This window comes from Colius striatus, chromosome 3, assembly GCF_028858725.1.
Source record: "Colius striatus isolate bColStr4 chromosome 3, bColStr4.1.hap1, whole genome shotgun sequence".
NCBI classification, from domain to species: domain Eukaryota; kingdom Metazoa; phylum Chordata; class Aves; order Coliiformes; family Coliidae; genus Colius; species Colius striatus.
Genome location: NC_084761.1, coordinates 43,056,896 through 43,069,648, shown reverse-complemented (window position 1 = coordinate 43,069,648; position 12,753 = coordinate 43,056,896). Strand labels below are relative to the sequence as shown.

General features: G+C 37.0%; 1 protein-coding gene across 1 annotated transcript in view; it reads right to left on the bottom strand.

Annotated features, from left to right (window-relative positions):
- The window catches only part of COL25A1 (collagen type XXV alpha 1 chain), a 314,147-nt gene that overhangs the window by 102,026 nt on the left and 199,368 nt on the right, over positions 1 to 12,753 (bottom strand). Inside the window, exons 8-9 of the mRNA XM_061993189.1 lie at positions 2,318 to 2,344; positions 2,126 to 2,152 (exon numbers count right to left, since the gene is read on the bottom strand). Of these exons, the coding sequence (XP_061849173.1) occupies positions 2,126 to 2,152; positions 2,318 to 2,344 (54 nt within the window). The remainder of the gene's footprint in view (positions 1 to 2,125; positions 2,153 to 2,317; positions 2,345 to 12,753) is intronic.

Genomic DNA, 12,753 nt, shown 5'->3' with positions numbered 1-12,753 from the left:
TTTAGTTTCATTTGGTGCATGACTGGCTTTTACACCTAATTTCCTTTAATTATACTGTAAATCCCCTGGCACAGCAAATTGAGCGGATTCACCTTGAAGACAGTCATCAGAAGAGATAACTGCTGTACCATAAAACATAAAACAGTTAGAGGCTTCATAGTACTTCTTACTTGTAAACTACACAAGGCCAAAAAAGAGAAGCTGCTATAGAATGCATTCAAATGTGCTTAAAATAAAAGATAAATGGAAAACCACCAAGACTGGGCAAATTACCTAACTTATACATTATGGCAATATGCATTAACTGTTTAGTTACTGCAGGTTCACTTAGCTCACAAGGTGTTATTCACCACCTCTTTCTCTCTATTGCTGACCTTATTCAACTCTTTCTATATCCAGACGTAGAATTCAGTCCCAATTGCCAGCTGCTCCTGCAGATACAGCTTTGTGATATCCTTAAGCATTAATTCCTTAGGCTGGATAGTTTTTTGCCTTTTAGATCCACTTAATTTACCAAAATGAGAAACTAGCTGCAACCACAATTTGTAGAGTTCAGTGAGGGCTCTGCTGCCCTCCGGCACAGGGAGTATGTCTTGACACACATCAGTCTCTGCAGTGCATATTCCACTGCAGTCTTGCAGTGTTCCACCTATATGGTAACACTGAACAAATATGCATCTTCTTATTAGGTAGAGCCAACACTTCCAGTCTGGGGACTTAAAACCTCACATGCTTAACCACCTTCTAGTTCTTACATGTTTTCCTCATTTTGCCAAGATTTCTGGACCAGTGGAGGCTCTGACACCTTTGCTTTCCCTCCAGAATTGTCCTCTGCTCCTCCATTCTATGCTACCATGAGTAAGAAACAGCATCATCATTCCTTTATGTTGATACTACTTCATTTGATTTTCTATGTTTAGACCTCTGGGTCCTTCCCTGGAAACTTCTGAAAGCACCTACACATAAACATCTGACATGCTTTCTGAATGAAGCATCCTCTCCTGAGCCACAGGCCCGGCTTCTCACATTCCCCATAAGGTTCTGTAGCACAGAACAGCATGGCTGCATACAGCCCAGCACAGTGTCTGAGAGACTAATATGTCTATTCACTAATAGGCCTCTGTCTTTACAATGAGCAGTCATATTGCTAAGCATAATAGGACACCCTATAGGTACTTAACACTAGTAACACCAACACCAAATTCAGCTACAAAAGCATGTTGTGACTTTAGATAATCTTATTGACTAGAAAAAACAAAATTAAATTAAATAATATGAAATAAAATAATAAAATAAAATTACAAATTCAAAATAGTAAATGCAGTTGACAAAAAAAAAATAGCTCCAGGGAACACGCTGTTATGGAAAAAGTTATACATGTGCAACAGAAGAGAGTCACTATATCATCAGAAGAATGTAACTAAACATTTTCTAATGAAGCACAGATGTAAAGAAAAATGAATTGGCACAGCCAATCTATCTTAACTTTCACCCTTGTATTTCTCTATTTCTATGTTACAATAAACATATTTAAAAATTAAAAGAACCTTTAAATTTCCAGAAATAAAGCACTTTCTGTCTAACTGCCTGGATGAATTTACAAGGTGATAATATTGTTATTATTAAAAAGTTTGAATACAAACATGTCAGGAAAAAGAGCTAATACATGCATACAATATATTTGTTTATATTTCAGTAAATACTGGATTCATTTTACATAAAATCTACAAGTACATTTATTAGAAACCCACGGCGCTCTGCATTGTAGAAGCCCATGCAAGGCATGAAAACATTGCTGGGGGAACTGAAAGGTTTGGTTAGGAAAGCCAGCTTTTATACAGCAGAGCAAAATCACTATGAAACCTACCTCCACCCATAATTGAAACTGTGTATTTTAATGCATTAATTACTATTGTTACTTGAATCTTCCCAGCCACTATCTGGTCATGTTCAGTATTTGGTCACGTTCAGTATTACTGTCCTGCAGACACTTACTTCAACATGCAGGGTAAATGCAGCTAATAAGCGTAATTAGCCCAGACAGTGTTTTTAATTTAGTTTTGCACTAAATACTAATTGCCTACTCAGCGAAGGGGAAGTGTAACATTTTTTTTAAGATGCTTACCCGAGGGCCCTGATCACCTTGATCTCCCTGCAAAGTGGAAAGATGAGATGATAGGTTTAACACAGCATCTGTGTGCTACCCAGTTCTCTTACATAATCTGACATTACACTGTGTCAATACAAATGGTCTCTTTAGTTCATGCTGGGAGGGCTTTCTGTTAACCTTGTAAGTGTCACCCATACATCAACTCACCTTCTCGCCTTTTGGACCAGGAGGGCCCTGAAAGAAACAGAAGCAAAGATGAATTACTGATACTGATGAAGTCCTGGGACATGGCAAGAAAAATGCCTATACCAATTTGTAATTTATTCCTAACAATATATTTCCTTATAATTTTTCACTAAGAAATGCCAGGGCTATTCCAGAGACAGCTTCTTCACTGTATTAATAATAGACACTGTGCAGTCATTTCTTGAGTAGCTTGCTCATCCCAAGTGTTGAATTAGACTACTTAGACAAGAAAAACTATGCCTGAAATGGCAAAATTTCTGTTGATTTCAGTTAGGGACAATGGTTTATTTTCTATCGGATAATAAATGTTTTCCAAGACTGTAAAACTTCTTTGCAAGGGCAGCTAATAAATTCAGAGGCATATAAATCTCAAATGTATTTTGGCACCCTCCTTGGCTTAGATTGCCAAAGAAAAATGGATCAGAGAATCTAATAGTAGTGTTTTCATTCCTATCTTTCACAGTGCTAAAGCTGATGTTTAGTCTCAAGAACACTGTTTTAGGAAAAATGGCTCTTTGTATAACATGATTTTGTGATTTTGTAGCAGTACCACCAGACAAACAGTAAAGTGACAGAATCACAAAACTTCAAAGTCCTTTTCTATTCCATTTTTATCTGGCATCTTCCAGAAAGCTACCAGTGGGTTTCTAAAACGCTAGTTTTCAGGTTAGTATCTTGTGAATAAAAATGCTACTAGACTGCAGAGAACTGGCTGCTTATACAGTACACTCCCTATATCCAGTTTTCCGAATGATACACAGGTGTTTCATTACAAAGAAGGTCCTGAGGTATATATGAAAACAGCTGGAGATAGAGAAGGAGTCATCCAAGCTAGCAGGTCTACTGTTGTAACAGAGAGTGTGTGTGTGTCTGTGTGCCCATGCAGCACAAGAAGAGGTTGCCACCAGCAACAAAATTAAAAATAACCAAGTGCAACCAAGTCAAGTCGAGCATGCTTGAACTGTTTCAGAAGTTACACTAGCAAAAGTTGATGTGGATCACATAAATGCAAATGGAAGGAAGGTCAGTCTGCTGTGTATTAAAGATGTGATTAACTACATGTAAGTCTTTGAGAATCTCTATTGTAGCCAATTTTCTGCCTTTTTTTTTTTTAAGGGCTTCTGATGCATGCCAGAGAAGAGCATCTGCTGCTAAATCTTTCAAGAAGTTAAAGCATATACGTCTCCTTCCATAGCCTGCCATCTCTTCTGTCTGATGCAGAGGACATAGAAACAAGTCTGCTATCTGACATCTCCATGTCTCCTTCAGGAAAGACAGGGCTCACTGCTAGTTGAGTGGAATTAACTATGATCCCTATCTACTTTGTATTGCCCTGCAAGAACTTATCCTCTTTAAAAATCAATTAAACAAAATAATTTAATGAATACATACAACCTCGCTGCACCTTTAAGGTCTCTCCTTGTCTTTTTTTATATTTTAACCATCACTGACCCTTTCCAATGCATGCATTCATACATATACATTGGAAACTACATCCAGCATTGTCTACTGTTAGCAACAGACTCTACATATACTTACTCAGACATGATAGTACAGAGGAGCACCTTTTCAGCAGGCCCACTTGAAACATAGACATATATACGCCATTGAGCTTGCAAATTCACACATGCCATCAGTAATCACAGAATAAGAACTAAAATTGGTCAATACTGTCTGTTATTGCCTTTTTCACAGTGAACACTCAGTACAAGAGAAGGGCTGTGTTCATGTGTTCTGTCTCTTTGAATTATCAGACAATTTCTGGCTCTTAACATCTTACTGTCTGCAAACTGCAAATAACATGACCCCTATCTGCTAGAGCCAGGATACTATTTCTTGAGTCTTAGGCATGACATTATTGATAACATGACATGACATGACTGAGACTGGAGATAGATGCTAGCTTTTGGATCATGCTTTGACTAGGGCAGTTGTTACTGCCTTCATCCAGATGGTCAACAACATTCTTACACCCAAGGGTAGCCCTGCTTCTGATGGGTTTTCTGAGGTGTGCCTGCCACAGTTCTCCCAGTTGGTACAAAATAAGACAGTAAAGACCTGAGCTCAGCTAACTGACTGGAACAGAAACAAGTTAGAGCATGCTCACACAAGAGGTTCAGCCAGCAGATCTGCAGGGCTACTAGACTCTCTCCCTGGTACAACTGTTGACAATACAGTCATGTGTCTCCACCTGCTTCTCCCCTGCATATTTTCCTCAGTTAAGAGTCCTCTGAAAGCACAACCCATTCCCAAAAATGTTTTTCTAAATGAGATTGAATCATATGTCTCAAATTTTGTTCTCCTTTCCCTCTGCAGAGTTTTCTGAAAAGTACCAGTCCATATCACATTCAGAAACCCAGTAGTTTTCCCATTGCTCTCTATTTGGCAAAGCAAACAAGTATGACTGCTCGTTTTTTTTCTCATAGAGTGCCACACACCATTGATTCTATTAAGTCATCCTTCCAGCATACAAATTTTTCATATGAAGTCTTTATCAATATCTGACAACTTTATTGTATCAGAAGTTAAAAATGGCTTTTCAAAAGGCCACAGGATCATTTCTGGTGTGAACATTCTCACAAGCCTCTGCACTTGCATTTGCAATGCTTTTGCTTTCTACCAAGAATCTTGAAAATTAAACAACTGCAAACAAAAATAGCTCTTTTTGATGCTAGTGAAGAGAATCAGTGGGGTTTCATCAAAAGAAAATTAAGGCAATTCTGTCATGGCTTGTTCACTCATCTTTGGCTCTTCCCCCGTTGGTTCAATTGTTCTCTATTGTTTTTGCAACTTTAAAAAGAAAATTCCTATTCTCAGCCTTTGACATCTTCTTTCTATTTGTGCTGAGAAATTCTCCCAAGGGTTTTACTGCAGAATTTATTAGTGTGTGTACACTGAGTGGAGGCAGCGAGATAGAAAAAACTGAGGGAAAGTTGGGTTTGTGGGGGTGGAGTATGATTAGAAGACAGATTTGTTTAAAGGAGGGCAAGATTTCTTCTGTTTAAGGGTATAGACACAAAGAACAGAGTGAGTAAAATAACACTAGCTTTGTAGGCCAAAGCATAGACATCCTGCTTTTTTCCCAGGGAGAATTCTGTGCTTTCGTTTATGAAATGGCAGAGATCAAGCCACTAGCTGCTGCACAAATGTGAAAGCATTTTGTGCAAGTTATATGAAACGTCTGAGGTCAGAGCATTTTTGAAATAACTTTACAGTGTTTTCACTGGAAACAGAGGCTCTTTTCTCAAAGTGCAATTATCTACTCCAGACTACTATACATTTCCAAGTAGAGTTTATAGCCTGTATCACACAGGCAAGGCCTTGCAAATCACAAACACATGCAAAATCTACATTCATAATTTGGTGAAAAATACTACTGTTTTTAAAACAACAACAAAGCTGAAATCAGGATCAAATCCATTCAACAGTCATGTTTAGGATTATTGTCAGATGATCTCTTCTTTTTGGCTGTTAAAATCCCATTTCTACTCTGTGATGAAATCTTTGCATTATTAAACAGTATGTTTACAAGAAATAGAAGGACAAGAGAATGTAGTACTAGAAAACATGAGAACAACCCTTGTGGTCTTCATTCAGACAACATTTCCATTAAGGTTAACTCAGTGTGATCACAGCAAAATTTTACACAGCTGGCATTTTACAATCCATTGCCTGAAAGATGATAATCTTGTATTCCACCATTGCAGCCCATACCACTTTTATAGTTTTGCAACAGTTACATTCAGAGGACCTCTTAAAAAGTCAGTATTTTATTTAAATTGTTTTTTTCTAAACATTAAAAGCTATCTGAACGATCTTACAGAAATTTCTCTCCATATTCCTCTTGCTAGAGATCTGTCTTTAATCATAATGCAGGTAGTTTTACCATAACCTCACCAGAAAGGCTGCAAGCATTGAGGTGAAAGTAGAACTGAAAACAGTAAGGGATTCTCAGGAAGAGGTTCAAAGAAATAGCAATGCTTCCAGGTTCTGCAGAAAGCTCCAAAGGTAGAGCAGAGGAATTTAGATTTTTAGTAACTGTTACCTCACCTATATGATGTCACTGCAAAAAGGACCTGACAGTACCCAGCAGAAGATGGCAACAAGCAACCAATCAGTATCAGCTGAACTGTGACAGTCCCAGGTCCAGTGGGATCATCTACCTTCAAGGCTTCTAAGGAACCTGAGTCAGCAGTTCCCAGTAGAAAGAGCTAACACTGAAGACACAGGTAATAACTTTTTAGATACAGCCATTCCTTTCCTACATTTCAATCTCAACAGCAATAGGCTAATGCAATCGGGCAGCCTGAGGACTGAATGTCACTTCCAGGATTCAGCCTTCATTTTCATTTGGAATAAACTAATATACAACACATTCATTCCTACTAGCAGCTACAGCATCCACAATAAGTCTAACTGGCAGTATAAGGGAATAGCAACATTGTGGAGATGAGCAGAAAAGCAAAAACAGACAGTTCAATGTCATATAAACAGATTCAAAAATGAAACCAATTTGCCAACTTAGTTTAATCACATTTTCACAACTAAATGACATGCCATATATTACCTAAGTTAACTCAATTAGTCCAGTTTATTTTGAGATGAAAAGGTGGTTTTCAGCTATAACAAAATATTAAGTTACAAAAGTAAAATTTTCTCTTTTTTTGAAATTTGCCTCATGTCTTCCACAAATTACAAGTTCCTGATTGGAACAGCAATCCCCAGTCTAGCCTGTAGTTGCTGCAAAATATTAGGATGAGATATGCTGAATCATAAGAGATTACACAGAGTATTATGAAACACAATATCTTTTCACAGCTTCTACAATCATTTTAGTCTTGTGGCCACTACATAAGCCCTGAAATGGTTTTGGCATTTGCTGAACTTGGACATGCTTACACTCAGTGTTACATACGCTAGTTTACAGTGCCAACATCTCACCTTGCATCAATTTTTACAAGTGCTTCACAAGAATTTCCAGTGAATCTGAACACATTCTACCACTGAAATTACATTCCCTTCTCTTTTATGTATTTTATTCTTCCCCTGGATACGAATGACTGACAGTGAAAACTTTAAAGAAAAAAACAACTATCAACTCACCATCCAAAAGACTCTAACCAAACTTTCTTTTGCCTCACTTATAGTCTCAATTTTTTGTTACAGTATTTCAAGAGAGAGAAAAGGAAACCTGAATATTTGACACAATAACCATATCTAATTAATAAACATTATGTAAATGGATGAAACCTGAGAAATAAAACAGCGATGCATATAATGATCTAGATAAACAGCTCAGTTAACATTCACATCAACAAGCAAATCATAAGTGAATCATGCCATAAATTCATACAGTTATATTCAGAAGTCAGCAATTTATGCTAATATATAAAACGAACAAATTGATAAACTGCAGGCAGGAGATCGTGATGTATCCAAAACGCATCAAGAAAGCATTTAGGCTGTAATTTAGACATGTATTTCTACTGCAATGTTCTTGCTGAGATTGGCATGGAGTGCTTTGTTGAGCTTTATAATGTTAACGACAAATATCATCAGATTACATCACAAGGTGCAAAGGGGTTACTGCTAGCTGACTAGTTCAGTATCGAGGAAGAAGCATAAGGCTTGGTGTTCCAAGAAAGAACTTGACAGAGGAGGTCTCCATTTCTCTGACATACTTGCTTTCTTTAATTAATCAGTAAAGTTGTCCTTCTCCATCCCATGCCTTTTTTCTTCCCTTCTACAGGCAAACATGATGTTTTTCTTTGCAAAACCTACAAAATTCAGTCCTATAAAGATTCCATGATATGGAAAGCAAATGACTGTATCCATTGCCTGAGCATGAAAAACAAGGGTCAGCCTCACTATTGCTATAAATTAATTTAAGCAAACATTATAATCTGAATCAACTGTTAAGATTCTTGTGAAGAAAGATAAGAAGATGGCTTCTGGTAAAGTCAAAAGCCTCCTAACTACCATTTACTGCTCAATGCACTTCCTATTCTTCTACTTGCAGATAAGTTTACTTATTAGAATTTTGATACAATAATTGCAAAAGTTCCTTGTAAAGAAACATCACAAAGGAAAACTCACTCTACTAAACATGTAAAATAGCACATAAAACCACAAATAATGAAATCTAGTTCTCTTAGAAGAAAACATTCAGAATTTCTATTTTTAACATCACGATAGGTGCAAGGAAAATACAAATACAGTCTCAGGAGCTTTTTTGAGTTCAATTCATGATTGTAACCATTTTTTTTTAAATGACAGTACAACAAAACATCAGTTTCAGTGTTCAATACTTGGTTTATAGAACATTCCAAAAGTGAGACATGTTTTTGATACAGACTGGTTCAGGCTCCCTACTAGTTCTCCAGCAGACTCCTGTCTCATTATATGTCCAAGTGAGACTTCAAATCATCACATGCCATCTTAGAATCACAGAATAGTTTAGATTAGAAGGTACCTTTAAGTGTCATCTAGTCCACCTCCCTCCTGCAATGAGCAGGCACATCTTCCACTTCATCAGGTTGCTCAGAGCCCCGTTCAACCTCATCATGAATGTTTTTAGGGATGAGCCATCTACCATCTCTCTGGGAAACCTGTTCCAGTGTTTCACCATGCAATTACTTCCTTATATCTGATCCAATTCTACTCTCTTTTAGTTTAAAACCATTACTCCTTTTTCTGTGGCAACAGGTTCTGTTAAAGAAAGTATAATATGACTGAGATTAACTCCTAATTCTCTAGTATCTCAGGTAGGCTGTTCTGCACTCCTTTACCTTCACAGAGTCCTGCTACTTTTTCCTCCTCTTCCTTTTGCTGCATTGAGACTAGACACTTAAGAGTCCCACTCCATCCTATACCAAGCTATTAAGCAGCAGAATACATTTGTATCAGTTATATCCTCTGCTATAGGAAATAGTTATATCTGTGTTTGTATCTTCATATATGTGTCCGTATGTGTGAACATGCTGTTGGTGGCATTTCTAAAGCAGCATTCACCAAGTAGTTCAGTGGTTATGTCGAGTGACTGAAAAACTAATGTATAGTGTGGTAGCTATGAAATAAGCAAAAATGAGTCTGCTAGCAGTAGGTGAAACTGTTTATTATCAGTTTGGGACTTCTTGATAAGGTTTAACAGTTTATAAGACTCAACAAGAGAAAGTGTAACTGACTAGAGTCTTGTACTTTTGTTGATAAATATTCACTACATTTAACAGAAATGATGCCACAGAAATTCATGGCGCAGTGATTTAAACAACTACAAAGACGCATGTTTGGGAAACAGACAAAGAATGAAAGGCTGCTTTCAAATTTTGCAATAAAAAGAAATAGAGTGCAAAGAATTTTCAAGATAGATTGCTTTATCTTGTTCTCAGAACTGCACTTATTGTTGTGTCAAACTACTGACAAAGGAAAAAAGTTACAGTTCTAAACAGTTTTTATTGCCACAGACTTTGTGCCTTTTATTTTATATTGAACATTAAAAAAGGCATGAAATTGAGAAAAAAAGAACACACCTAACTGTTTAACCTCCCAGTTATTCCCATTTATTAAAATAACAATGGCAAAGTACCATTCCAGTGGAGTTTTCTGAACTCACTAGCAAGGACTGTACCAGCAAGCAGCCAATAAGTAGACTGTACAAGTATAGAACTACTTTGCTTAAAATACCTGGCATCCTTCTGGCTCTCCAGTCTAAGCAGATGCATTAGATATTGATGCCTTGAAACATTCTACTTTATAGAAGAAATTAATATGCTCCAAAATCAAATGAGAACTTGGGAAAACAATGATAATAATAAAAAAAAGAAACAGACTTAAAAGGAAGACCAATACAGTCTAGTAGAGTTTAGGGCTTCTAAAACTGCAGGGATCATGGAAGTACATTCTGGCTTTCTTTCCCAACACAATATAAATTGAAAAGAAAAAATTACAGCTCTTCCTGCCAATCAAGCTCATGAAATTATTTTTCCAGATTTTTGAGATAAAAAAGGCACCATTAAATATGTTTTATATTTACTTTGTTAGATTTTTATCCATAGGCCAGCTCTCTCAGTTATTCCTAGAATCTTAGTAAGAAAACAGTTTCTTATTGGGAGTTAACAACTTCCTGTTATTTTCAGAATCACAGGTCAGTTTTTACCTAAAACAGTGGCTTCTGTAGTTCAAAGACATGGTAGATAATTTAGCTGAAATAACAGTGTCTTTTGCTCATTGATTCTGTTTTGTTTGACTTAAAAGAACTTTTTTGATGAGGATGACAGGATGAACTTCAAGCACTTAAAAGAAACCAGACAAAGGAAGTAAGGGAAAGGGAAAATTTCAGAGCAATGATGATTCACCACAGCCAGTCACTACCTACAAGAGAAGTATCTGTGGTCATTGAAATATGCCTTCCAAGCTACCCGGAATTTTACATCTTTCAGCATTAATGTCTCCATTGATACTGTGTAGAGAAACAGCATACAAATATCTACCATGCAGATGCTCCATTGATTGGCAACTGGGTCATAAGGAAGATCTTTTACTTCACTAGAAGATGCCACATGGGGTACAGCTTTACAAAAAAATCATAACCACACAGAAACAAATAATTGAAATACCTAAAAAACTCTCTATTCATCTACTTGAAATAAGGACTAGTTTCAAACCAAGGCAACTAGTAAAATAAATGTAAGCCAATTCAAAGTAAAAAAAATGCCCACTCTCATTGTTCTGACCCACGTCCATTTTATTCTGTTCTCATAGATTCTTCCCCTTCCCCATCTCTCTCTTTAGGAGAAATTAAAAATAACCCAAAACTAGTTATTGAAATCACTAAGATTAATTTCAAAAGATCTGCTACTAAAAGCCTGTTACCCTTTTTGAAGAATTTTAGCCCTGCTATCATATCAAGACATATTTACATTAAAATAATAAAGGCTGAACTTGTGTAAATAAGCAAAACTGGAGAGCTCCCATATGAACAAGGTTTTACAGATAACATACATTTGCTGTATGTCAACCTTGAACTTAATTTCAGCAAATGGATTTTATCACAGAGTTTTAAATATTGGAGGTCAATTCCATTCTTCCAGTTATTCTGGTCAATCAACACATGTTTCAGTAGCAATGCCTTGAATTTCTTTCAGTATTTCGAAGAGATAGCATCCTGCACATACAATGGATTTTCATTTCCAAACCTTACTATTCTCCCCCTCTACTCCTTATTATTCTCCCCCTGGTGAGGCCTCATCTGGAGTCTTGTGTCCAGTTCTGGGCTCCTCAGCTCAAGAGGGACAGAGAATTTCTGGAGAGAGTCCAGTGCAGGGCCACCAAGATTGATGAGGGGACTGAGCATCTTTCATATGAGGAAAGGCTGCAGGAACTGGGGCTGTTTAGTCTAGAGAAGAGGAGACTGCAGGGAGATCTTATTAATATTTACAAATATCTAAACAGTGGATGTCAGGAGATTGGGGCATCCCTTTTTTCAGTGGTGTCTAGCAGCAGGACAAGGGGTAATGGGATGAAGGTGGAACACAAAAAGTCCCATTTAGATGTTAGAAAAAAAATATTTTACTGTGAGGGTGAGGGAGCAGTGGCACAGGCTGCCCAGAGGGGAAGGTGTGGAGTCTCTTTCCTTGGAGGTCTTCAAGACCCACCTGGACACATTCCTATGTGACCTCATCTAGGTGGACTTGCTTCTGCAGGGGGGTTGGACCAGACAACCTCTAAAGGTCCCTTCCAACCCTACCACTCTATAGTTCTATGATACATAAAAGTGAGATAACTGAAGATGTTTTTGCAACCTTTAAGGCTGGCAACATCATTCTTTATCGAGGAAGCAATTTCAGACAACACTAAGTTTATTAAAAACAAATCAGTTTTCTCCTCAAGATTAACAGTTTGGTTTAGAAAATTCAGAAGGTCTTCAGGGAAAATGACACACATATGTATATGTATACTTAAATTGATATCCACTCTTTTGGCAAAGGATCACTAACACACATACTGTGCAATACAACTGGATTGTATTTCTGAAAATACATGATTCTCCAACATGTTTCTCAGCAGCTCACAACTCCTGAATGTTACTGATGGATTTCAGGAAAAAAAAAAAAAATAGGAACTCCTATGCTGTTGCAGGTATTGTCAGAGTATTTTTCAAATGTAGAATTCTGGATTAAAGCTCACAACAGAATGGATTCTTTCATGCCATGTTCATTAATAACATTACTGTCAGTACGCAAAATATTCCAATGAAAGAAATTGCTGCATTTCCTTTTTTTTTCTTCTTTCTCTCCTCTAAACTTGATTAATATTTACAGGAAAGAATAGAATATCATCACAGGTCTTTATACCATCACCAATTCAACATCAAGAACCTGAAGCATTTCTGCATATAC